General features: G+C 42.4%; 1 protein-coding gene across 2 annotated transcripts in view; it reads left to right on the plus strand.

Annotated features, from left to right (window-relative positions):
- The window catches only part of LOC140480001 (vitamin D3 hydroxylase-associated protein-like), a 68,553-nt gene extending 42,224 nt beyond the window's left edge, over positions 1 to 26,329 (plus strand). For both annotated transcript variants that reach the window (XM_072574477.1, XM_072574478.1), the window contains 6 exons: positions 2,306 to 2,405; positions 4,261 to 4,304; positions 4,786 to 4,825; positions 9,936 to 10,044; positions 20,496 to 20,641; positions 25,548 to 26,329. In XM_072574477.1, the coding sequence (XP_072430578.1) occupies positions 2,306 to 2,405; positions 4,261 to 4,304; positions 4,786 to 4,825; positions 9,936 to 10,044; positions 20,496 to 20,641; positions 25,548 to 25,673 (565 nt within the window). In that variant the 3' untranslated portion in view covers positions 25,674 to 26,329. The remainder of the gene's footprint in view (positions 1 to 2,305; positions 2,406 to 4,260; positions 4,305 to 4,785; positions 4,826 to 9,935; positions 10,045 to 20,495; positions 20,642 to 25,547) is intronic.
- Positions 26,330 to 27,485: the final 1,156 nt, after the last annotated feature.

The following is a 27,485-nucleotide window of genomic DNA, read 5'->3' on the forward strand; positions in this document are numbered from 1 at the left end:
TGAATGAAAATATAAAAGTTACACAGTTACAGGCAGCAAAGTTGTGATGATATCAAATGTAAGGATTGTGGTCAATAGTTGTGACTCCCCTTTTTTTAAAAGAAAATTCAACATAGTGTTAAAAGATGTCCTAATGGATGGCACAAGTGAGACTTTTCTTCAATAAATAAAACAGAGAGGCTAGGGAAGTACCAGATCTTAGATTTAATTCAATTGCTGACAATTTACCAGAACATGTAATATAACATTCAACCCAGAGAATGACAAGTTAATTGTGAATATTCCAATTTTTTCCTTTTTGACCTTTCTGTCTTTGGCCTGCTCAATGAAGCATGTCCAAGCTCTGGGTAGACCACCTAATGTTTCAGTTTGGCTTTACAGTGTTAAGGGTTCAGCAATGAGTTCAGCAATTTTAGATCATGACCGCTTCCTCCATTCAATTTTTTTTTTTTGCTGGCTCCTTTTTTCTCTTGTATCTTTATTTGGTTTGTTGTAAATTCAGATAGCTGTTACCAAGCCCATTGCTTCTCATTTGGAATTGTCTTCTATTTACAGGGCACCCTCAATTATCGGGACCTTGAGATCTTGTTCAAATAATTCGAAATTTGGATAATCAATGTTCGGATAAGAGGTTGCCCTGTATTGACTTTTACCCATTACCACTAAACTATTTTTAACATTTACTTTTTTCTGCCCTCTGCCCTATCACAAACTGTCCCTTTTCTTGTCTTTCTCTAACTCCACCAATCCTTCCTTTCACTTGTTTCAAACTTATTACATTTCTGCCCTCCATCAATTCTGATGGAGTATCATCGCTCTGAAAAATTTAACTCTATTTCTCTCCACAGATGCTGCCTAACCTATTGAATATTTCCCAGAATGTTTAGTTTTCATTTCAGGTTCCAAGAATCTGCATTACTTTGCATTTGCTTGATCAGATAAAATTGAATTCCACAATGTAGAACTCTTTGTGACGTAAAGAGCAAAGGACCCTTCGGCCTTCCAAGACTGCACTGACACATTTTGCCCTTTCATTCTAAAACTGTCTTCACTTACAGGATCCATATCCCTCCAAGCTCTTCCTATTCATGTATTCATTCAGGTGTTTCTTGAATGCTGCTATTGTGTCTGCTTCTGTCACCTCCTCTGGTAGCGCATTCCAGGCACTCACCAGCCCTTTGTGTGAAAAACTTGTCAGACACACCCCACACCCCTCTGTGACCCCCTCCACCATGGGAAGCAGCCGCATATGTTCCACTTTATCCATGTCATTCAAAATTGTATGAACGTCTATCGCGTCACTCTTCAACCACCTCTATTCCAGGGAAAATAAACCCAGTCTATCAAACTTTTCTTCATAGCTAAAATTCCCCATTACTAGGTAACATCCTAGTGAACTTTTTCTGTACCCAATCCAAGGCATTAGCATCCTTCTGGTAGTGTGGTGACCAGAACTCTCTGCAATATTTCAAGTTTAATAAAGATTATTAGCTGTGGAAAATGTGGCGACTCGTTATTTTCTGTGGATTTTTGCGGTGCATTTATTAGCTAAGAAGCTTACAGCAAAAACAATGGAAAATGGAATAAAGGGATTATGATTATACGCATAGAGCGATAGCTTGGAGGACAGAAAGCCAATTGTATGGACAAAGCTTGTATCATGAACTGTGAAGATGTGGTGGGAGATACTCTACAGAGACTGGTATTAGAACTAATCTTATTTATGATATCCATTAATGATCCTGTCTTCGGGTTTGTGGGAACAATGTTGTACTTTGCTGATGGCACCATAATGGAGGCTGGGAAATAGGGCAAATTTGCTAAAGAGGATAATAGACCAGGCATGATGGACATCTAGATAGTTAATATAGATTAGTGGATCTCGAGGCATAGAATACAGAAGCAAAACTTGAAGGTATTTTTAGAATATTGTTTGAATTGCTTTTGTACACTTTAGCAAAAAGTTTAAAAGCAAGAGTAAATTATAGTATTGACGACTCAGAATTTTGTCAGGGAAGACTGATGAGAGACTTGAGAAACCACGATGCTTGTTTCTTGGTGATATACTTTTAATCAGGGTTGTTATTTTAGTTGAAAGTTAAGTCTTTAGTTGCTTGGTAAGTTGCCAGATACGTGTAACAAAGTCATGATTTGTGCGTGCATGGGAATTTGACACTGTGGCACAGGATATAACTCATATGGGTACAAAGATTTGTCCCACTGATCTTCCTCAACAATGTTATCACAAGCTTTCATATGGAAACCAGTCAATGCGACTAGCTCTTATGTTACTTGTACCTTTCAGAAAAGGAGACATCATCGATTCGACTTTGAAAGATCTGTTTTTTGTAAACACAGTGCCTAAAGTACTAAAGAAGATCCTGTGCATGTTTCTGAAGCCATTTGTAAGTAAAACATCACCCAAATTTGCTAATTTTTAAAAATAAATAATCTAATTTAATGAGATCTTGCAGAAAAATATAAAAATGGGATGCATTTTTTAAAAAATTGCAATTGACATTTTGCTTTGCAAATACCAGTTCTACCTCCCTAACATGGCAGCCTTGGAGTTGGGCCTTTGCTGGACCAGAGACTGCCAGATTGTGAGAGGTCATATGTCAGGGTCAGTATATTGAAGAGAGAAATTTGGGATTTCGGTCAACTAGCCCATCAAATAAGTGGGGCTGCAGGACAAAAATTGTGAAATTCAGTCCAATAAACATGAACAAAATGATTAATTACAAAAAAAGCACTCTTTCCTAATGCCAACAGCAATAGCTATCCAAGTTGTGTTCTGAACCAATGAGGCAGAGGTACAAATCATTTCTGTTGCCATTCGCGTGATGATTTTCTTAATTCTGCTGTGAACCTTTCTACTGAACTCCTGTCTGTTTTAATGTTGAACACGACAGCGAGGCCAGTCTAATCTAAGTTTGAGGATCTCAGAGGGATAGAAGTAGTCCTTTGGGTCACTGTATCTGTGCCAGCCTATCTGCACTAAGCCCATTTTCCAGCACTTGGCCCATACTCTTGAATGTTGTGACATTTCAAGTGCTCATCTGTGTACTTTTTTAAAGATTGAGGAGTTCCCCATCTCTACTACCCTTGCAGGCAGTGCCCATCAAATATCTTGAGCAGAGCACGGCTTGTATATTGGATCCACTTGGGACCATTAAATGAACTATTTGGAGGCAGTTTATTAAGCGGTCTCTAGTGTCAAAGGACTGACTTGTGAGGGAGGAATGAAGAGATTAAACTTTCTTTTAGTTTTGAAAGGAAGCACTTGAGAAGTGCTTCTCTAGAGAGATAGTTATAGGATTTGAAAGAACTAAATCCCCATAATACGACTTTAAATTCTGATAGTAACATGAAGGAGCTTGTTCAATGTAATAAAAGGAAATCGCAATTCTTAACGAAGATCAACACTTGAATAGGTTTAGTTATGGAGTATGCAAAGCTAGACCTTGCAGTATTTTAAGAATAATAAGTTGGTGAAATAAGGGATCTCTATTATCTCTATGGATAAGTGAATTAAGGTGTTCCATATATATATTATTAATAATGTAACTTATAATAAAAATTTATAATTTTAACACCTACAGTCTACTCATTATGCTACTCTAGACTTATAACAGGAATAACCAGCTGGCGGAGCTATTGTCAACAGTTTGGAATTGCTATCAGTAAGGTTGATTTCCATATAGTTTTAATAAATTATTCAATAGTTATCCCCTTTTCTTTCCTATCCTGCACCATTAGCTCAAAAATCACTGTGGAATTATTAAAGTTTGACTACTCCATACTCCTCTATCTCCACTCCTATTTCTATTGTCATCCAACAGTTTGGGTTAGAACAGACTGTAATACCCAGCATACAAATATCTTCATAGCCAGTTCTGCCACAGTCACATCACCTTGAGTAATCCTCACCCTTCCTGAAATCACAAGCTACCAGAGCGTCTGTCTCCCCTGCACTAGACAACTTGTACCCAAGGGAAAAAAAATCCTGGAGATTGTCACAGATAATGGTGACAATCTTTGACATTGTTTTGTTTCCCAAATAATGTTCCAATCTACCACATTCTTGTTTGATTCCTAAGGCAGTTTAGGAACCCTGTTTATTGAAATGGCAATTAGACTGGTTTGAAATAATTGTTAGTTTGTAATGAAGTATGTCTGAATAATTACTGTTTGGTTTCGATGTTTAATTGCTATCAGTACTACTACTTAATACTTATAATCTCTCTTTACCTGTTTTAGAGTCCTAGAATTTCTGAGGCCCTCAAGTATTTGGGTGGGGTAAGGTAAGGTTTTGAGCAGCTTTATTCAGTCCTTATTTTGATTTTGTATTCTGTATGAGTTTGTTTATGAATTTGTCTTTTGAGTATGGTGGTAACTTATTTTAGAAATATCTTTCTCGAAACCACCTGCACACTCTCAAACTGCTCTGGATTGTACATTGCAAGTCCAGTACCTCTGCCTGATAACAGAGGAATGCCTGCTATTAAATGATCAGCCCCTCTGTTGTATTAAATTAAAACAACTACTTTTAGTGTGGCTCAGAGTGATTGATGGCTATTAATTGTAAAAATTCAAAATGATCAAAGGAACATTTTTAGTTTTGAATAGTTCCAATTATTTAAAATTAAATTTGCTGATTTTTTTTTTAAACAGCTATTGGTAATATTAGAGTGGTAATATGCAGTTAATTCAAACCTTTTTATTACCCTTTTTCTTGCGTCTTTCTCTTTTGTAAATTGCTTGCATCTTTCTATGTTCTTTTAGATCAATCTATGAACTGTGGGAACAGCATATTGCAAGACAGGTGAATTTCACTTTAGCATGTTTAAGACGTTGCTTCGTTATTGCTTAATGTTTTCGATGTTTTCAAATGTCAGTTAATGAGAAGCCTTAGAGGATTTGTGACTTTGTTTGGAAATGCACTTTCTGTTGCATGGGACGAGCTTTTAACCACAAGTGGGTTTGAAAGGGGCAGGATTCCTAAATTGAAATGTGTGACCTACCCGTTGTTTCATACTTATCTCAGATTTTGAGCATCTGCTTCGTCCTTGGCCTTTTGAGATCCTTATGTGGCAAATAGATTAGATTAGATTACTTAGTGTGGAAACAGGCCCTTTGGCCCAACAAGTCCATACCGACCCGCCGAAGCGCAACCCACCCAGACCCATTCCCCTACATTTACCCCTGCACCTAACACTACGGGCAATTTAGCATGGCCAATTCACCTGACCTGCACATTTTTGGACTGTGGGAGGAAACCGGAGCACCCGGAGGAAACCCACGCAGACACGGGGAGAATGTGCAAACTCCACACAGTCAGTCGCCTGGCTCTCTGGCGCTTTGAGGCAACAGTGCTAACCACTGTGCCACCATGCCACCCACACAAATGTTTGCTTCAGGGTCATCCTACTGTGAATTGCTAGTTTTTCTGAAACAGAAGAAGGCCTCCGCCAACAGGTGTCCTGACAGAATAAAACTGAAAGAACTGCGTTTGCTGTAAATCTACAACAAAAACAGAAATTGTTGGAAAAACTCAGCAGGTCTGGCAGCATCTGTGCAGAGAAATCAGCGTTAACGTTTCTGGGCCTGTGACTCTTCCTCAGAACTGATGGTAGCTAGAAAGATGTCACTTTATATGCAGAAGATAGGGTAAGGAGAGGGTGTAAGGATTAAACAATAGGTACTAGAGCCCAGAGAGAGAGAGAGAGAGAGAGAGAGAAGAACATTTGGACAGCCAAAGGAGTGGATAGTGACCTGACTGGGAGGGTGAATGGAGACTGTTAGTGGCAAACAATAGTTTAGTGTGTAGAAGCAGACCGTTAGATCACTGGAATCATATTATTTGTTTGTAATGAAAGATGTCTGAATATTTACTGTTTGGTTTCAATATTTGGATACTATCAGCACTTTTTTTTTTATATCAATAACCTCTCTTTACCTGTTTTTTGAGTTCTAGAGTTTCAGAGACCGGCAAGTATTTGGGTGGAGTAAAGTAAACCACTTGGGGACCCTGCAGCCTTCCAGACTCCGTATTGAGCTCAATAACTTTGGGCCTTGAACTCCCCTTAGCCCCCAGCCCCCGCATATCAGGCCCTGTGATCACATCGTCAATTATAATTTTAATTTTAATCCATTGTTAGCCACTAACAGTCTCCATTAGCAGCTAATCTCCCTCCCAGTAGATGATTATTCACTCCTTTGTCTGTCCAACTGTTTTTTTCTCTTTGGGCTCTATCCCCGCCTATCATTTACTCCTTAACCCCTTCCCACACCCTATCTTCAGTATAAGCACTGACCATTTTCCGAGCTACTATCAGTTCTGAGGAAGACTCAGTGGCCCCGAAACATTAACTGATTTCTCTTCACAGATTTGCTGAGCTTTTCCAGCAATTTCTGTTTTTTGTATCCTGACAACTTTTGCTGCAGATTGATACTGGTCAGGAGGGTTCTTTGGGTGTCTATACCAGTTGAGGAATTCCCCTCAAGATCATACCATTCATTTTAACTCCCCCTCTCCTACCCACCATCACCTCCCATCTAACCCAGCCCCACGTTCCTCTCGACCGCACTTTGTTGTGACTGCCCGTAGTCCTAGCTGTGGCTAGTGCTCAGCCCTGGTGCTGTTAGGACTGCAGAGCTACAGGGCATTGGTTGGCCTGTAGCTGTCTCGAGCAGTCTTCCTTCTGGTGCCTCACCTTAAGCCCATTTAACATTGCTCCACAGCAGTCAGCAGTGGCGTGGATCAACGTTTCCCTCCCCATCCTCAGCTCAACATCAGCCATTGGCTGGGAGGCCAGGGACTGTGCTATATATCTATATATGATGACTATAAGCAATCAAGGTAATCTGGTAAACAACAATGTAATAGAGATCCCGACCGGGAAATTTCCAGGAAATGAGTTCATAACCTCAACCAGTGCTTGAGAAGTAATTAATAAATGGAAACCTTGTATTTCTCCCCATGAAGGAAGGGAATGTTGCCTGAGAAAGCAGTAAATTGTTTGATTTCCCCGAGTAATGTACCAATGTCAAAGATCATCACAGGTGACAGTCTCGGACTCGAATATTTTCTCATTGCTTTTTTCTTAGGTACTAGTTATCTAGTGCAGGGGAAGCAGAGCCTCTGGTAGCTGGTGATTTCAGGAAGGGTTAGGATTAAGTCCAATTTAAGTTTCTGGTTAGGAGTAACTCCCTGGGCGTTGATGAACCTAAACTAAGCTGGGACCAGTTTTTAATGGCAAGGTTGAATGCTTATAGTAGAGGGGTTTATTATCACAAGAACATATGGAATATAAGGGATGAGCTGAAAGAATTGGGGGGGGGACAACTTCAATTTGGAGAGTATTATTATTTGCCTTTGAAAGGGGATGACATTTATACAGGATCTTGTATAGCATTGATCGCATTGAGCCTGAAGAGGCTGATTCTCAACCTGCAGACACGCAGAGCAGGATTACCCATGAAGTCCTGAGATCTGAATGTAGGATTTGCTTCCATCTCTTTCTTACTTCCTTACTACTTTGCCAGATCATTAAGACATTGTGCCTGAAAGCTTAATGCACCTTGCTGGGCACTTACCACTATTTTGAATGACTGGCAGGTAGGTGCAGCTACTAGGCCAATAAGCTGGTTGCTTAGAGCAGCCAAATATGAGTAGGATAGCAGGAAAACAGAATTCATTTAATGAGAATCCAGAAATGAAAGCTTTTGGAAACTTGGGTTTCAGAAATCAGCCACTGACATCTCCCCTTCTGACCTTCAGATCCAAAAGACTGGCTTTAAAAGATAAATCGAAACTGTCAAATTTCTCAACAAGTAGAAACTGCTGATTCTGTACTTGAGAGAGCATCATAACTTACCCACGGGTTTTAAAAATAATTGGAACTGTCAGATCATCCCTGCTGCCTGCAAATGTTAGGTCTTTCTACAACAAAACCGTTAACTGTTGCTGAAAATGGAAATTCACACCAGATCAGTTGTTGGAGGGAAACCAGCAATACTGAGCTGTCTCTCCAATTACACACTCACTCTCTTCCACACTGGTTCCTCCAGCTCCTCCAATGACCTACTGTGTCTCACCCAAAGGCAAGAAGCTGAATAAGAAGATGAGAAGTCAGGAGGTGGGCTGAAACCCATAGCAAGATTGGAGTGAGAGAGGCTGGAACTCGGGTTGGTGGTAAAAAGTCTGTATCAGCTTGGGCTACTTGAGAGTATAAAATGGGCTGGGAGTGGGGCAGGAGATTTGGCATTAGGTCATGATCCTCATTTTTTTGATGCTCAATAATGGGTTGAATGGCCTCCAACATCGTAAATTTCATGTGATTTTGTGATATGCGTGCAACTGTGCTTCCAAAGTGGTCCCTTCGATTTCATTTCTCTTTCTTTTTGGAGACTTTTTAGCATTTGATACAACTGAATGGCTTACTGGGCCATTTCAGTGGGCAGTTCAGAGTCAACAACTTTGCTGTGAATCTGAAATTGCATGTAGGCCAGACCAAATAAAGATGGCAACTTTCCTTCCCTAATGGACATTAGAGAACCAGTTAGATTTTACAACAATCAGTAATGGTTTCATAGTTATCATTAGATTTTTAATGCCAGATTTTTTTTTTACAAACTGTAACTGCCCCAAAACATGACCTCGGTCTGTAACAATACTAATCCACTCGACATATACCATAGTCTTCCCTTCAAATAAATGGGAAGTGGAAGTGTCTGAGGTTATTGAATTTTGTTTTGGTAATGTTCAAGGACAGGTCGTCTTTCTAGAATGCAGATTTGAAAAGAACAATCTCCAACCAGTGAAAAGTAGAATAGCTGATGGTGTGAAGAATTTTGAGGTCCTGGTACATGATCACTAAAATGTTGTGAACAGGTACAGCCAATAATCCTCAAGGCTAATGGAATGCTGCCTTTATATCTAGTGGGATGGAATATATGAAAGAAGAAGGCATGCTTTATCTTTACAAAACCCTATTTAGGCCTTGTGTGGAGAACAGTGATCAGTTCTGGGCACTTCACTGTTGGTTTTGGTGGATATGTGGTGTCAGATTTACCACAATGTGACCTGGACTCTGGGGTCAAACTACCAGCAGTCCTTGGTTTGCGAATGAGCTCTGTCTGACTTGCATACAAAATGCAGGACAACATAAGGGAGCTGTTCGCATGTACAGGAAATATTCTTATGTCAGGTCTTTAAGTTTACACCCCTGTATGAGAGAGTATTCGTAAGTCGCTTTCATAAATTGGGGACCTCTGTATAACACAAAAATAAGACTAAGTATTGACCCCTGTAAAGCAAGTGAACTAAGTAAGGTCTTTCAGTAGGAAATCTCAATCACTGCTCCCACCTCTAGTTACTGCTTGCTTTATTCTTTGTTATTGCTGTTTTTCGTCTGCACGTGATAACCAGTTAGTATTTGGTCATGATGGTTAAGAAAATGAAAATTAGAAGGGAGCAAATTGAAATGTTGAAATGGGTTTGGAACTGCAGACGTTTTATTATCCATGTTTGTCACTGTTGCTCATTTAAATCCGGCATCTAGACATTTGTGAAGCATATATCACTCTGTTTCACTTTAGAATATTTGAGCAGGACTTCTGACTGGCCCTGTGAAATTTAACTTCAGGATTTGAGGTACTGTAATTAGACTCCAAGTTGAAATAATTCACAAGACTTTCTGGCTGGTGCGCATGTGGCCTGACGCTACTTCACTGATTACTGAGAAGGGTCAGTAAGTGAATTTTTACAACTTTTAATTGCCCATGTGCCCCTTTAGCACTGAGTAGGTGAGACTCTGATTAAAATAAGATTCCGCCCGTAAGGTTGTCTGCATGTCATAGCACAAACCACTTAGAAAATACACTGCCATCATTAAGGACGTTTTCAGGTTTTTGTTTTGCATTTTGTCTAGGCATACTGCGATGAGTATATAGACGCTTGGAAAAGCGCAGAACTTGATGTCTTACTTTGCCCAGCATTAGGTCCAGCCCTCACTGCCGGATATGCTGGAAAAGTGACAGGTATGTAATAACCCCTTTTTCAGAATACTTTTATTGTGGGGAAATTCCAGTAAGGACAAGGAGACAGAGGGTGGTGGTGGTGGTGGAGGGTTGATTTTTGAACTGGAGGTCTGTGACCAGTGATGTTCTGCAAGGATCGGTGCTGGGATCATAGGTTTTTTTTGTCATTTTTATATAAATGATTTGGATGTGAATATAAAATGAATGGGTCGTAGATTTGCAGATGATTCCAAAATTGAAGATGTAGTGGACAGTGAAGAAGGTTATCTCTGAGGACAAAGGGACTTGATCAGATGGGTCGAGGAGTGGCAGGTGTTTAATTTAGATAAATGATTTAGGTAGAACAAAAGAGGGGAGGACTTATATGGTTAATAATAGGGACCTGGGGAGTGTTGCCAAACAAAGAAACCATGGGGTGCAGGTTCATAGTTCTTTGAAGATGGAGTCACAAGTAGATAGGGTAGTGAAGAATACATTTGGTATGCGTTTCTTTATTGGTCAGTGCATTGAGTATAGCAGTTGGGATGTCATGCTGCAGTTGTGCAGGACATTGGTTAGGCCTTTTAGAATACGGCGTTCCGTTCTGGTCGATAGGAAGGATGTTGTGAAACTTGAAAGGGTGCATAAGAGATTTCCAAGGACGTTGCCAGGATTGGAGGATATGAGTATAGGGAGAGGCTGAATAGGTTGGGGCTATTTTCCCTGGAGTGTTGGAGGCTGAACCGTATAGAGGTTTATCAAATCATAAGGGGCATGGATGAGGTGAGCAGCCAAGGTCTTTTGCGTAGGATAGGGGAGTCCAAAACTAGAGGGCATATGATTAAGGTGAGAGGGGAAAGATTTAAAAAGGACCCAATGGACAACATTTTTCATGCCAAGGGTGGTACGTGTATGGAATGAGCTGCCAGAGGAAGTGGTGGAGGCTGGTACAATTGCAACATTTAAAAAGCATCTGGATGGGTATATGAATAGGAAGAGTTTAGAAGGATATGGGCCAAATGGTAATCAGCACATACTTCCAATGCACCCCATGTCAGATGCATTTTTTATAATGTCCAAAAGTCAGTCACTTTTTTAGGCTATGTGATAAGTGTTGCTATTGTGCTTTGCTGGTCGCTGACTGATCACTAATACATTCCACGAATGAATAAGAAAATTGGGGGTAGCATTGATTAGATTAGATTCCCTACAGCGTGAAAACAGGCGCTTTGGCCGAACAAGTCCACACTCGCCCCCCGAAGAGTAACCCACCCCCCCCACCATGCACCTAACACTATTGACAATTTAGCATGGTCAATTCACCTGACCTGCACATCTTTGGAATGTGGGAGGAAACTGGAGCATCCGGAGGAAACCCACACAGACACAGGGAGAATGTGCAAACTCCACACAGACGGTCGCCCACAAGGCTGGAATCGAACCTGAGACCCTGGCGCTTTGAGGCAGCAGTGCTAACTACTGAGCCACCATGCCACCCTTATCCATTGCTATGGATACTTAAGTAGCTGGCTAATGGGAAGCAGAGAGTAGAGATAAAGTAGATCCTTTTTAGGTTGGCAAGTGGTAATAAGTGGAGTAACACAGGGAGCAGTGCTGAAATCTCAACTATTTACAATGTATGTCAATGATTTAGATGAAGGGACCAAGTGTGTTGTTACTACATTTATAGATAACACAAACGTAGTGAGGAGTTTAGATTGTGAAGAAGTCATGATGTGTCTGGTAGATTGATATCAACTATAATGTGGGAAATGTGAACTTGTCCATTTTGGCAGTATAGAATTGTAGACATCTTCAGTACAGAGGTGTTTGGGTGTATTGATACATGAATTACAAAGTTAGGCTTGCAGATATGGCAAATGCTTAGGAAGGCATACAGAATGTTGGCATTTATTACAAGGGAAATGGAATATAAAATTAATGCAATTGCTCCAGTTGTATTGTGGCGAGACCACATCTGGAAGACCTTGTACAGGTATGGTCTCCTTACTTCAGGAAATTGCATTAGAAGCAGTTCAGAGAAAGTTTACTTAACCAATTCATGAAATAAAAGGGTTATGAACAAATGTTGATTAGGTTGAGTGTGTATTCATTGCTGTTCAAAATAAAGAGTGATCTACCTTAAATATTTAAGATCCTGAGGGGACTTTGATGCTGAGAGATGTTTCTCCTATGAGACTAACCAGTACTAGGTGACACAAATTAAAAATAAGGGGTGTCTCATTTAAGAATGCTCCCTTGGGTGTTCGTCTGTAGAATTTTCTTTTCTATAGACCAATAGAGGTTGCGTCATTGAATATTTCTAAGTTTAAGTTAGATAGGTTTTTAATTGATAAGGGAAATCAAAGGATATAAATGCGAAAGTAGTCTTGAGCTCACAATTGGAACAACCATGATCTTAACAAATGGCAGAGCAAACTTGAGGAGCCTGGTCATGTTTGAAGGTGAAATCTAATTGTTAAATGTCTATGGCGAAGGCAGCTAATTTGCTCCAAAATCAAACTCGTGTTCACATATACAGCCGCGATCATTTAGAGGTCTGGTGAGGACGATAACTCATACAAAGTACTTGGAAGTCTGTTGGTCCTTCTGGGTGCCTAATAGAAACATAGAGTCCCTACAGTGTGGAAACAGGCCCTTCGGCCCAGCAATCCACACTGACCCTCTGAAGAGTAACCCACCCAGGTAAAAACAATGACTGCAGATGCTGGAAACCAGATTCTGGATTAGTGGTGCTGGAAGAGCACAGCAGTTCAGGCAGCATCCAAGGAGCAGTGAAATCATCGTTTTGGGCAAAAGCCCTTCATCAGGAATAAAGGCAGTGAGCCTGAAGCGTGGAGAGATAAGCTAGAAGAGGGTGGGGGTGGGGAGAAAGTAGCATAGAGTACAATTGGTGAGTGGGGGAGGGGATGAAGGTGATAGGTCAGGGAGGCGAGGGTGGAGTGGATAGGTGGAAAAGGAGAAAGGCAGGTAGGACAAGTCCGGACAAGTCATGGGGACAGTGCTGAGCTGGAAGTTTAGAACTAGGGTGAGGTGGGGGAAGGGGAAATGAGGAAACTGTTGAAGTCCACATTGATGCCCTGGGGTTGAAGTGTTCCGAGGTGGAAGATGAGGCGTTCTTCCTCCAGGTGTCTGGTGGTGAGGGAGCGGCGGTGAAGGAGCCCCAGGAGCTCCATGTCCTCGGCAGAGTGGGAGGGGGAGTTGAAATGTTGTGCCACGGAGTAGTGTGGTTGATTGGTGCGGGTGTCTCTGAGATGTTCCCTAAAGCGCTCTGCTAGGAGGCGCCCAGTCTCCCCAATGTAGAGGAGATCGCATCAGGAGCAACGGATACAATAAATGATATGAGTGGATGTGCAAGTAAAACTTTGATGGATGTGGAATGTTCCTTTAGGGCCTTGGATAGAGGTGAGGGAGGAGGTGTGGGCGCAGGTTTTACAATTCCTGCGGTGGCAGGGGAAAGTTCCAGGATGGGAGGGTGGGCTGTAGGGGGGCGTGGACCTAACCAGGTAGTCACAGAGGGAACAGTCTTTGCGGAAGGCGGAAAGGGGTGGGGAGGGAAATATATCCCTAGTGGTGGGGTCTGTTTGGAGGTGGCGGAACTGTCGGCGGATGATATCGTTTATGCGAAGGTTGATAGGGTGGAAGGTGAGCACCAGGGGCGTTCTGTCCTTGTTACAATTGGAGGGGTGGGGTCTGAGGACGGAGGTGCGGGATGTAGCCGAAATGCATTGGAGGGCATCTTTAACCACGTGGGAAGGGAAATTGTGGTCTCTAAAGAAGGAGGCCATCTGGTGTGTTCTGTGGTGGAACTGGTCCTCCTGAGAGCAGATCCGGCGGAGGCAGAGGTATTGGGAATACAGGATGGCATTTTTGCAAGAGGTAGGGTGGGAAGAGGTGTAATCCAGGTAGCTGTGGGAGTCGGTGGGTTTGTAAAAAAAATGTCAGTGTTAATTTGGTTGTCATTAATGGAGATGGAGAGGTCAAGGAAGGGGAGGGAGGTGTCAGAGATGGTCCAGGTAAATTTAAGGCCAGGGTGGAATGTGTTGGTGAAGTTGATGAATTGCTCAACCTCCTCGCGGGAGCACGAGGTGGCGCCAATGCAGCCATCAATGTAGCAGAGGAAGAGGTGGGGAGTGGTGCCGGTGTAATTACGGAAGATCAACTGCTCTACGTAGCCAACAAAGAGACAGGCATAGCTGGGGCCCATACATCTGCCCATGGCTACCCCTTTGGTATGGAGGAAGTGGGAGGATTCAAAGGAGAAATTGTTAAGGGTGAGGACCAGTTCGGCCAAACGAATGAGTGTGTCGGTGGAAGGGTACTGTTGGGGACGTCTGTAGAGGAAATAACGGAGGGCTTGGAGGCCCTGGTCATGGCGGATGGAGGTGTAGAGGGATTGGATATCCATGGTCAAGAGGAGGGATTGGGGGCCAGGGAAACGGAAGTCATGGAGGAGGTGGAGGGCATGGGTGGTGTCTCAAACGTATGTGGGGAGTTCCTGGACTAGGGGGGATAGGACAGGACAGTATCGAGATAGGTAGATAGGAGTTCAGTGGGGCAGGAGCATGCTGCGACAATGGGTCGGCCAGGGTGGTCAGGCTTGTGGATCTTGGGAAGGAGGTAGAACCAGGCAGTGCGGGGTTCCCGGACTATGAGGTTGGAAGCTGTGGGTGGGAGATCTGCTGAGGTAATGAGGTTCTGTATGGTCTGGGAGATGATGATGATTTGGTGATGGTGGGTGGGGTCATGGTCGAGGGGGCAGTCGGAAGAGGTGTCCTCGAGTTGACGTTTGGCTTCAGCGGTGTAGAGGTCAGTGCGCCAGACTACCACTGCGCCCCCTTTATCCGCTGGCTTGATGGTGAGGTTGGGATTGGAGCAGAGGGATTGGAGGGCTGCGTGTTGTGAGGGTGAGAGGCTGGAGTGGGGGAGGGGGGTAGACAGGTTGAGGCGGTTAATGTCCTTGCGGCAGTTGGAAATGAAGAGGTCGAGGGCAGGTAATAGTCCAGCGCGGGGTGTCCAGGTGGATGCAGTGTGTTGGAGGTGGGCAAAGGGGTCCTCGGAAGGTGGGCGGGAGTCCTGATTGTGAAAGTAAGCTCGGAGGCGGAGGCGACGGAAGAATTGTTCGACGTCAAGGCGTGTATTAAATTCATTGATGTGTGGACGGAGGGGGATGAAGGTGAGTCCTTTGCTGAGGACTGATCGTTCGTCCTCAGTGAGGGGGAGGTCTGGGGGGATGGTGAAAACTTGGCAGGGCTGGGAGCTGGAATCTGGTGTGGGTGTAGAGCTGGAAGTGGGGGCGGAACCTGTAACTGGAGTGGGTGTGATGGTGGGGGGAATGGGGGTGGAGTCATGAGCAGGGGTAGTGTTCCCGTTGGGGTTACCCAGATCCATTCCCTTATTACTCCACATTTGTCTCTGACTAATGCAACTAACCTACACATCCCTGAACACTACGGGCAATTTAGCATAGCCAATTCACCTAACCTGCACATTTTTGGATTGTGGGAGGAAACCTGAGCATCTGAAGGAAACCCATACAGACACAGGAAAAATGTGCAAGCTCCAAACAGTCAGCCGAGGAATTGAATGCAGGTCCCTGGCGCTATGAGGCAGCAGTGCTAACCACTGTGCTGCCCTTGAAGTGAAATGAACCTTTTTCCATTCAGCTTTGGAACAGATGCACTGTAAAATTGAACTGCCTGGAGTTAGCATGTTTTTGCACATGCATGTTGAACAACAACGTTTGGAATTCTATATGAAGGCAAACGTAAATATACAGTTGAGTCATGTATGCACAGCCTGATGTAATTCTCATTTTTTTTTGTTATTTGAGTACGTGCTGAATATTATGTAAACTGTGACTTGCTTTGCAAAAGTGACAAGGAGATAGTTGTGGTGAAATAAAATAACTGCATTGATCTTGACAAATTATTTATACAGGGCCAACTAAAAGAATTATCTCTAGTGCTTTGAATTTCCTTTTCCAAGTGCAATCACTTGTTTAGGCATCTAAAGCAACCATCATTCATACAAAGTAATGTCACATAACTATAGATTAACCGGTTAATCTATTGTTGGTAGTGTTGGTTGAGTGAAGTATCATTATCTGAGGGACTTGGAGAATTTGTTCATTTTCTTTGATTATTTCAGTGGGATCTATGGCATTCAACTGAATCATTGGGACAGGAATATTACACTTGTTTCTGAGCTTAAAGGTTGATTAAAGGCTGATATTAAAGGTTGATGGAGTTTAGGTAGTAATATGCACATCGTCCATGGGCAAACTGACATTTCTTTATGAACTAAAATGCACAGTAATCAGTAAGGTAGTATTTTGGGATAAACAATGAAGTCATTATGGTGCCGATGATTTCATTCAACTAAGTACAAATTTCCCTCGTGTTTGAAGTGTTTTCTGACAGATGCACAAATGACACTCTTACAGACTATTATTATATATAAACAGTGAGTCAGATTTATTAAGATTAGCAATTTTGGAGGCATGCAAAACCAGTGTATTTATAGAACACAGAACATTACAGTGCAGTACAGGCCCTTCGGCCCTCGATGTTGCGCCGAACTGTCATACCAATCTGAAGCCCATCTAACCTACACTATTCCATGTACGCCCATATGCTTGTCCAATGACGACTTAAATGTACTTAAAGTTGGCGAATCTATTACCATTGCAGGCAAAGCATTCCATACCCTTACTACTTTGAGTAAAGAAACTACCTCTAACATCTGTCGTATATATCTATCACCCCTCAATTTAAAGCTATGCCCCTTCGTGCTTGCCGTCACCATTCTTGGAAAAAGGCTCTCCTTGTCCACCCTATCTGACCCTCTGATTATCTTGTATGTCTCTATTAAGTCACCTCTCAACCTCCTTCTCTCTAACGAAAACAGCCTCAAGTCCCTCAGCCTTTCCTCGTAAGACCTTTCCTCGTAAGACCTTCCCTCCATACCAGGCAACATCCTAGTAAATCTCCTCTGCACCCTTTCTAAAGCTACCACATCCTTCTTGTAATGCAGTGACCAGAACTGTACACAATACTCCAAGTGCGGCCGCACTAGAGTTTTGTACAGCTGTAGCATAACCTCATGGTTCCGGAACTTGATCCCTCTATTAATAAAAGCTAAAACACTGTATGCCTTCTTTACAACCCTGTCAACCTGGGTGGCAACTTTCAAGGATCTGTGTACCTGGACACCAAGATCTCTCTGCTCATCTACACTACCAAGAATTTTACCATCAGCCCAGTACTTTGCATTCCAGTTACTCCAACCAAAGTGAATCACCTCACACTTGTCCGCATTAAACTCCATTTGCTACCTCTCAGCTCAGCTTTGCAGCTTATCTATGTCTCTCTGTAACCTACAACATCCTTTGTCACTATCCACAACTCCACCGACCTTAGTGTCATCTGCAGATTTACTAACCCACCCTTCTACGCCCTCATCCAGGTCATTTATAAAAATGATGAACAGCAGTGGACCCAACACCGACCCTTGTGGTACACCACTGGACTCTAGGATGAACATTTCCCATCAACCACCACCCTCTGTTGTCTTTCAGCAAGCCAATTACTAATCCAAACTGCTATATCTCCCACAATCCCATTCCTCCGCATTTTGTACAATAGCCTACTGTGGGGAACCTTATCGAACGCCTTGCTGAAATCCATATACACCACATCAACCGTTTTACTCTCATCTACCTGTTTGGTCACCTTCTCAAAGAACTCAATAAGTTTTGTGAGGCACGACCTACCCTTCAAAAAACCATGCTGACTATCCTTAATCAAATTATTCTTTTCTAAATGATTATAAATCCTATCTCATAACCTTTTCCAACACTTTACCAACAACTGAAGTAAGGCTCACAGGATTGTTTCTACTCCCCTTCTTGAACAGGGGAACCACATTTGCTATCCTCCAGCCTTCTGGCAGTATTCCTGTAGACAATGACGATTTAAAGATCAATGCCAAAGGCTTGGCAATCTCTTCCCAGAGGATCCTAGGATAAATCCCATCCGGCCCAGGGGACTTATCTATTTTCACAACTTTGCAGGATTTCTAATACCTCTTCCTTGTGAACTTCAATCCCGCCTAGTCTAGTAGCCTGTAAATCAGTAATCTCCTCGACAACACTGTCGTTTTCTAGAGTGAATACTGTTGAAAAATATTCATTTAGTGCTTCTCCTATCTCCTCTGACTCCATGCAACTTCCCACTACTATCCTTGATTGGCCCTAATCTTACTCTTGTCATTCTTTTAGTCCTTAAATACCTATAGAAAGCCTGAGGACCTACCCTGATCCTATCCGCCAACAACTTCTCATGTCTCCTCCTGGCTCTTCTGAGCTCTCTCTTTAGGTCTTTCCTGGCTACCTTGTAACCCTCAAGCACCCTAACTGAGCCTTCACATCTCATCCTAACATAAGCCTTCTTCTTCCTCTTGACCAGAGATTCCACTTCCTTTGTAAACCACGGCTCCCTTCGCTCTACAGCTTCCTCCCTGCCTGACAGGTACATACTTATCTAGGACACACAGTAGTGTTTCCTTTAGTAAGCATCACATTTCTAATGTGCCCATCCCCTGCAGTTTCCTTCCTCATCCTATGCTTCCTAAATCTTGCCTAATCGCATCGTAATTGCCTTTCCTCAGCTGTAACTCTTGCCCAGTGGTATATACCTATCCCTTTCTATCACTAAAGTAAACATGACAGAATTGTGATCACTATCACCAAAGTGCTCACCTACTTCCAAGTCTAACACCTGGTCAGGCTCATTACCCAGTACCAAATCTAATGTGGCTTCACCCCTTATTGGCCTGTCTACGTACTGTGTCAGGAAGCTCTCCTGCACACACTGGACAAAAACTGATCCATCTATAGTACTCGTACTATAGTGTTCCCAGTCAATAGTTAGAAAGTTGAAGTCCCCCATGACAACTACCCTGTCTCTCTCATTCCTATTGAGAATCATCTTTGCTATCCTTTCCTCTACATCTCTGGAACTATTCGGAGACCTATAGAAAACTCCCAACAGGGTGACCTCTCCTTTCCTGTTTCTAACTTCAGCCCATACTACCTCAAACATCCTTTCTCCAACTGTAATACTGTCCTTGACCCCTCTTTTACCATCTTCTCTGTTCTTAATGAAACAGCTAAATCCTAGAACCTGCAACAACCATGTCTCCAAAATGGCCACAACATTGAAGTCCCAGGTACCAACCCATGCTGCAAGTTCACCCATTTTATTCCGGATGCTCCTGGTGTTGAAGTCGACACACTTCAAACCAACTTCTTGCTTGCTGGTGCCATCTTGCGTCCCTGAACCTTGATTTTGGACCTCCCTACTCTCAACCTTTTCTATACTTGAACTACAGTTTTGGTTCCCATCCTCCTGCTGGATTAGTTTAAACCCACCCCAATAGCCTTAGCGAATTTCCCTCCCAGGATATTGGTACCCCTCTGGTTCAGATGAAGACCATCCTGCTTGTAAAGGTCCCAGAAAGAGCCCCAATTATCCAAGAATCCAAAACACTCCCTCCTGCACCATCCCTGTAGCCACGTGTTCAACTCCTCTCTCTCCCTCTTCCTTGCCTCACTAGCATGTGGAAAAGGCAACAAACCAGAGACAACAACTCTGTTTGTCCCAGCTTTAAGCTTCCAGCCTAGCTCCCTGAATTTCTGCCTTAAATCCCCATCTCTCTTCCTACCTATGTCGTTGGTGCCTATGTGGACCACGACTTGGGGCTGCTCCCCCTCCCCCTTAAGGATCCTAAAAACATGATCAGAGACCTCACGAACCCTGGCACCTGGGAGACAACAAACCAACCATGAGTCTCTCTCACGAGATTATAGAACTAAATGAAAGTGGTGATGATGTTTCAGAACATCATTAGGTTCTCTATATTCTCACCATCACCACATACTTCTCCCTGCTGTCAGTAATGTCATTCTGCCTGTGCTGTTGTCTTGAGCTGAACTATATCACTTGCAGCTCTGGCAAATCGTTTGAGCAGAGCTTGTTTAAAAACCAAAACTTTCTTCCTTTATGAAAGATGTTTAACAGCCACAGCATTACTTCATCAGCATGACTTTAAATATGTTCGCACCAGGATATCTTCACTGTTTCTTCCCTTCACCTCTGAACCAAACCGACTTTGCATTCCAGGTGAATGTAGTCTCCATTTCAACCCCTCAATCTCTCTCTCTCTCTCTCTCTCTCTCTCTCTCTCTCTCTCTCTCTCTCTCTCTCGGGTTCATTGTCCTGTTAAACACCCATAATCTCTCCATCCATATAACTCCCTAAGTCATTCATGGGCATCCCTTTTGACCTTGCCACCTCCTAATTTTAACCATTCCTAACACCATGTAACATTGACTTGAAGATAATTAAAAACATTGGCGATAACACTCTTGTGTTTTCTTTTCTGTCCAGCTACAGCTTCCTACAAGATTATTTTTAACCTATTAAATTTCCCAGCTGGTGTTGTGCCAGTTAGTACAGTAACAGAGCAGGATGAAGAGGATTTGAAGAGCTATGTTGGCTACTGTAATGATCTTTGGGACAGAACTTTCAAAAAGGTGAGTGGACCTGATTAGGGAAAAGAAACCGCTTTAAATCAAAAATCTCTGCAATGGAACATTCGTCACTGTCCAAAAAATGTGCACAGACGGTACATAATAATCCATGTTTACAAATCTCAAAACAAAATAATATCCAACATTTGCTAGTGAATGTGCTAAGAATTGCGCTGGCAATCAATGTAAGATTGTTAATCAGGTTTGCAGTATGGCACATTCTGGAAACTATGTTTATTGATCGACAGAGGCCTATTCATTGAACACAGAGAGAACGTGTATACACATTGTTTCTGTTTCAAACACGGTAAGTAAAGTGACAGCTATTCTCTGGTTTGTTCCTCAAGGTAATGCCTTGAGCAGGGTCAAACTACATGGTTTAAATTTAAACAAAGCTTGGCAGTTAACTATTAGTCATCATCCAACTGGAGTAAAGACTTTTTCTATGATGGTGGATAAAAATGAAACGATACTGCTTTAAACGGAGGAAAGTGTATAGACGTTGTTTGCTGTTTTTAAAAACAAGTTTCTAGAACAAATTATTACTTGTATAACAATGTTGCTTTATTTGAACAATGAGGAATAAGTCCAGACAAATTGGCACTGTGTCTGTCTGTCTGTCTGTCTATGGCAATTTTACTGAGAGTCTTTTGATTGGCTTTGCAATTGGGAACAGTTATGAGTTCAGGAGCACTCAGCATGGTAACAACCACTTGATTTGTTCCTGGGCAGGTGGCTGTGGCCTTATGTGGACAATACAGCAGAAATAAACAACTCAGTCTCTCTATCTCTCCGTCTTCCTCCCTGCCTCTGTCTCTCATCTGACTTGAGAAGTAAAGAAATTTCCTATGCTTAGCTACACTCCCTCATCTTTCTCTGTAAGCAGTTAACTCGTAATGGTTGCCATTACGAAAGAGATAGTGCTAGAAAAGTTAAAAAGTCTTAAAATTGATAAATCTCCTGGCCCCGATGGGATACACCCTAGAGTTCTGAGAGAGGTTGCTGAGGAAATAGCAGAGGCATTGGTTGAGATCTTTCAAGAGTCACTGGAGTCAGGAAAGGTCCCGGATGATTGGAAGATGGCTGTAGTAACCCCCTTGTTCAAGAAAGGATCAAGGCAAAAGATGGAAAATTATAGGCCAATCAGCTTAACCTCGGTTGTTGGTAAAATTCTAGAATCCATCATTAAGGATGAGGTTTCTAAATTCTTGGAAGAGCAGAGTCTGATTAGAACAAGTCAACATGGATTTAGTAAAGGGAGGTCATGCCTGACAAACCTGTTGGAATTTTTTGAAGAGGTAACAAGTAGGTTAGACCAGGGGAACCCAGTGGATGTGGTCTATCTGGACTTTCAAAAGGCCTTTGATAAGGTGCCACACGGGAGACTGCTGAGCAAGGTGAGGGCCCATGGTGTTCGAGGTGAGCTGCTGGGATGGATTGAGGATTGGCTATCTAACAGAAGGCAGAGAGTTGGGATAAAAGGTTCTTTTTCAGAATGGCAGCCGGTGACGAGCGGTGTCCCGCAGGGTTCGGTGCTGGGGCCACAGCTGTTCGCATTATATATTAATGATTTGGATGAGGGAACCGGGGGCATTCTAGCGAAGTTTGCCGATGATACAAAGTTAGGTAGACAGGCAGGTAGTACTGAGGAAGTGGGGAGGCTACAGAAGGATCTAGACAGGTTGGGAGAGTGGTCCAGGAAATGGCTGATGGAATTTAACGTGAGCAAGTGCGAGGTCTTGCACTTTGGCAAAAAGAATATAGGAATGGACTACTTTCTAAATGGTGAGAAACTTAATAAAGCCAAAGCACAAAGGGATCTGGGAGTGCTAGTCGAGGATTCTCTAAAGGTAAACATGCAGGTTGAGTCTGTGATTAAGAAAGCGAATGCAATGTTGTCTCTTATCTCAAGAGGGTTGGAATATAAAAGCAGAGATGTACTACTAAGACTTTATAAAGCTCTGGTTAGGCCCCATTTGGAGTACTGTGTCCAGTTTTGGTCCCCACACCTCAGGAAGGACATACTGGCACTGGAACGTGTCCAGCGGAGATTCACACGGATGATCCCTGGAATGACAGGTCTAGCATATGAGGAACGGCTGAGGATACTGGGATTGTATTCGTTGGAGTTTAGAAGATTAAGGGGAGATCTAATAGAGACGTACAAAATAATACATGGCTTTGAAAAGGTGAATGCTAGAAAATTGTTTCTGTTAGGCGAGGAGACTAGGACCCGTGGACACAGCCTTAGAATTAGAGGGGGTCATTTCAGAACGGAAATGCGGAGACATTTCTTCAGCCAGAGAGTGGTGGGCCTGTGGAATTCATTGCCACGGAGTGCAGTGGAAGCCGGGACGCTAAATGTCTTCAAGGCCGAGATTGATAGGTTCTTGTTGTCTAGAGGAATTAAGGGCTACGGGGAGAACGCTGGCAAGTGGAGCTGAAATGCGCATCAGCCATGATTGAATGGCGGAGTGGACTCGATGGGCCGAATGGCCTTACTTCCACTCCTATGTCTTATGGTCTTATGGTCTTATGTTAATCCACTATTAAAAGTAAAAAGTGAAAAATCATCTTCTGGGTACTGAAAGGGCAAATCCACAACCAGTGAATGAAAGTCTGAAAATCAGTGTATCTACAATCTTGTATTGTCAATAATAAATCCGTATTGAATCAAAAGGACTGAAATAAAACAACTGATAGTCTCTAAACCAGACTGGTGCCAGAATTGTACTGCTGATTTTATTCCCTGCCACTCATTATACTTGTGCCTTTTATTTCCTTGTGTTTTTGTGTCTGAGAATTTTAAGAAAGAGATAGGATTTAAGTTACAGATTAGAAATTTAAACTTGTTACCATTGTATAAAAACTGTGTTTGATTACAATGAGTAATATTTTCTTGTTAATAGAAAACCTTGATGTGCAAGTTCTTTTTAACATGATTTAAATGCTTAAGTGGAATTGGGCAGTTTGGTCAATGAAGTTAAGTCAAATTCTCCCCGTGTCTGCGTGGGTTTCCTCTGTGTACTCTGGTTTTCTCCCACAGTGTAAAGTTGTGCAGGTCAGGTGAATTGGCCATGCTAAATTGCCCATAGTGTTAGGTGCATTAGCCAGGGCAATTGGGTCTGGGTGGGTTACTCTTCAGAGGGTCGGTGTGGAGTTGTTGGGCTGAAGGGCCTGTTCCCATACTGTAAATAATCTAACCTAATAAAAAAAACCTTACATAAGTACTTCAGGGTAATAGAACAGAATGCAAAATCCAGTATTACAGTGACCAAGAAGGTGCAGTCAAAAATCCACTCTAATATGAGAGGTCTGATCATAAGTCTGATTATAGCTGGGAAGGTGTTCTTATATCTGTTGGTAAGTGTTTTCAAACTTTTGTATCTTCTACCCAACGGAAGAGAGTACAACTGGTGTGGAAGGGGTCTTTGTGTTGGCTGCTCTCCTGAGACAGTGGCATGTGTCGTTAAATTGAGTTTTTATCAGTTCTCTTGAGTGGACATATGAGGCTCTAATTCAATGAAGAGTGGGGAGTTAAATAAACTGGCAAAGTTGGGACTATTTTCCTTGGAGAAGTCAGCATTGAGAGGAGATGGAGGTTTTCAAAAAATTAAGTAGTTTGGACAGAGTAGATAGGAAAGCATGTTCCCACTTATAGAAGGATCAAGAACAGGCAGGCACAGATTTAAAGAAATTGGCAAGGAATGAGGAGAAACCCTTTCACATCTGGGATTCTATTGTTACTTCACATGAGGGGACATAGAAAGCAGAGGAGCTTATTCTGTGCATTGCCAGCACAACTTGCCAAGACCAAAGTACACTTTTGCTTTGGTGTGCCTTGAGTATGTCTGAGTTTCTTAACAATCGCAACATTGATTTGCAATCTGAAATGTCCTGGAATTTTCTATAGATGTAAGTTACATGAATTAGCACCATTGGCAGGAATACCCTTTTCACCCCTGACTAGAGTTCCTCATTGATAAAATATTTTTAGTTACAAATTTGGTCTGGGGGTCCCCAGCAAGACTGACTTGCATTAAATTGGTAGTCTCAAATGCAAGTTTTAGATTAGATTAGATTATTTACAGTGTGGAAACAGACCCTTCGGCCTAACACGTCCACGCCGACCCGCTGAATCGTAACCCACCCAGACCCATTCCCCTACATTTACCCCTTCACCTAACACTATGGGGAATTTAGTATGGCCAATTCACCTAACCTGCACATTTTTGGATTGTGGGAGGAAACTGGAGCACCCAGAGGAAACCCATGCAGACACGGTGACAACATGCAAACTCCACACAGAGAGTCACCTGAGGTGGGAGTTGAACCCGGGTCTCTGGCGCTGTGAGGCAGCAGTGCTAACCACTGTGCCACCGTGCCGTACTGCTTGGGAAATTTAAGTGATTGTCTGGGAAAGGTAGGTTTGGGAGGAGATAATTTTCTCCAGTGATATGGGGTAGATCCCTTCTAACAAAAAAGGAACCAGCATGTTGTACTGCTCATCTGAAATAAGTGAGAACAGAGATTGCATACTGGACATTGGAGTGTTTAATGAGAGATTGTATATGAAGATTGTGTTTAATTTATACTATCTTCGAATGAGAGTGAATAAAGCGGCTGAATCAACAATTTTGCTCTTTATTACAACAAGGGTAGAGGAAGAGTATTTTGTAACTAAGCATACTTAAAAAAGCCCTAAACAAATATGAGAGGGGGAGGCAAATGATATATAATTGATGTTCACATTTTCCTTTCACCTTTATAAACTAGCACAGTTTTGAGAATTGAATGGCTTTCTATCCTAACTAATGCATTAGCAGTGTAATCAATGTAAGATGATGACTCTCTCTGCAATGTGCTATCATTTATGTGCACATGATCTGTTTTCTTTCCTGTGTTTCAGGGTGTATCAGGAGCTGTTGGTCTTCCATTAGCTGTGCAATGTGTAGCTCTACCTTGGCAGGATGAACTCTGCCTGCGTTTGATGAGAGAGGTGGAAAGAGTTACTCAAAAGAAGAAGGTTGTTTAACTAGATCAGCTGCTGGAGCAAGCTTTCAAATCCAGCTGCTTCCAGTTGAGCCATCATGCACCTGCTGCTCCACTTGGTGGGGACAGAGCAATAATTTTTGGAATTAGCTGCATAATGTGGCACTTTATCTACGTAACCATTTGATTTAAAATATTAAATCCATAGATATTTAATGTATTTGAAAGTTTTAAGTTAAGGTTCAAAAGCACCTTTCACTGTCAACCACATTGGTATATTAAAATGATGAGAAATGTATTGTATTTTGGTATCTCTATAAGTTTTTTTTGTTGCAATAAAATACATAAGTGGGCGGCACGGTGACACAGTGGTTAGCACTGCTACCTCACAGCGCCAGAGACCCGGGTTCGATTCCCACCTCAGGCGATTGTCTCTGTAGAGTTTGCACATTCTCCCTGTGTCTGCGTGGGTTTCCTCCCACAGTCCAAAAATGTGCAGGTTAGGTGAATTGGCCATGCTAAATTGCCTGTAGTGTTAGGTGAAGGGGTAAATGTAGGGGAATGGATCTGGGTGGGTTGCGCTTCGGTGGGTCGGTGTGGGTTGGTTGGGCCGAAGGGCCTGTTTCCACACTGTAAGTAATCTAATCTCTCAAAATATTGTAATCAAGAATATCACAAACTAAATAAATTGGTACTTAGTTCCACAACATTAAAATTCGGCTTCGGTTTCTATTTTTTCACAATCACCTGATGAAGGAGCGATGCTCCGAAAGCTAGTGTGCTTCCAATTAAGCCTGTTGGTCTATAACCTGGTGTTGTGCGATTTTTAACTTTGTGCAGCCCAGTCCAACACCAGCATCTCCAAATCATGACTTTATTTTGGCGTTTTGTTCGGTTGACAAAGGTCAGTTAAAATACTGAATGATTGATGTGATTTAGAAATTTTTCACTGAAACAGTTGGACACTTAAATTGCTTGTCCCTTCAATGTATAAAAGTTAGTAAAATAGCTTAAGCTGATTATAAACTGTTAAATTATTGAGGCCTAACCTTAATTCTCAAATATGGATGGTTGGAGTTATGTTGAAGAAAAGCTTGAGCACGAACTGAATTAGCAGGATTCTGGAATGAGCAGAAATACGATAAAGGCAGGTGTTCCATTTGTTCCTGGGAAGTCTGGTTTAATCCTCAATGCTGGCTTTAGATGAGGAAAGACAGGAGGACACTTTAGTTGAGAATAAATGCTGGTAAGTACTGTTTGGGCCACATAGAAACATAGGAAATAGGAGCATGGGGTAGGCCATTTGGCCCTTCAAGCCTGCCCTGGCATCCATTATGATCATGGTTAATGATCCAACTCAGTGGTCCATTCACACTCTCTTCTCCTATATCCTTTGATTTCTTTAGCCCCATGTGCTCGATCCAAATCCTTGAAATCATATGATGTTTTGACCTTGATTACTTCCTGTGATAGCAAACTCCACAGGCACACCACTCTCTGGGTGAAGAAATGTTTCCTCCTCTCAGTGTGAATGGTTTACACTGTGACCTCTGGTTCTGGTTTCCCTTGCCATCAAGGACATCCTCTTGTAGTGACCCTGTCTATCCTTATTTGAATTTTATAGGTTTCTATGAGATCCCCCACCTCCGTTCTCCTGAACTCCAGCAAATGTAACTCTAACCAATTCAAAATCTCTTCATATGTGGCTCCTGCCATCCCAGATATCAATCTGGTAAAAGTTTGCTGCACTCCCCTCTATAGCAAGAACATCCTTCTGTAGATACGAAGACTAAAACTGCCCAGACAATCCCAGGTGTAGTCTCACCAAGGCCCTTTATAATTGTAGCAAGACATA

This window comes from Chiloscyllium punctatum, chromosome 7, assembly GCF_047496795.1.
Source record: "Chiloscyllium punctatum isolate Juve2018m chromosome 7, sChiPun1.3, whole genome shotgun sequence".
NCBI lineage: Eukaryota > Metazoa > Chordata > Chondrichthyes > Orectolobiformes > Hemiscylliidae > Chiloscyllium > Chiloscyllium punctatum.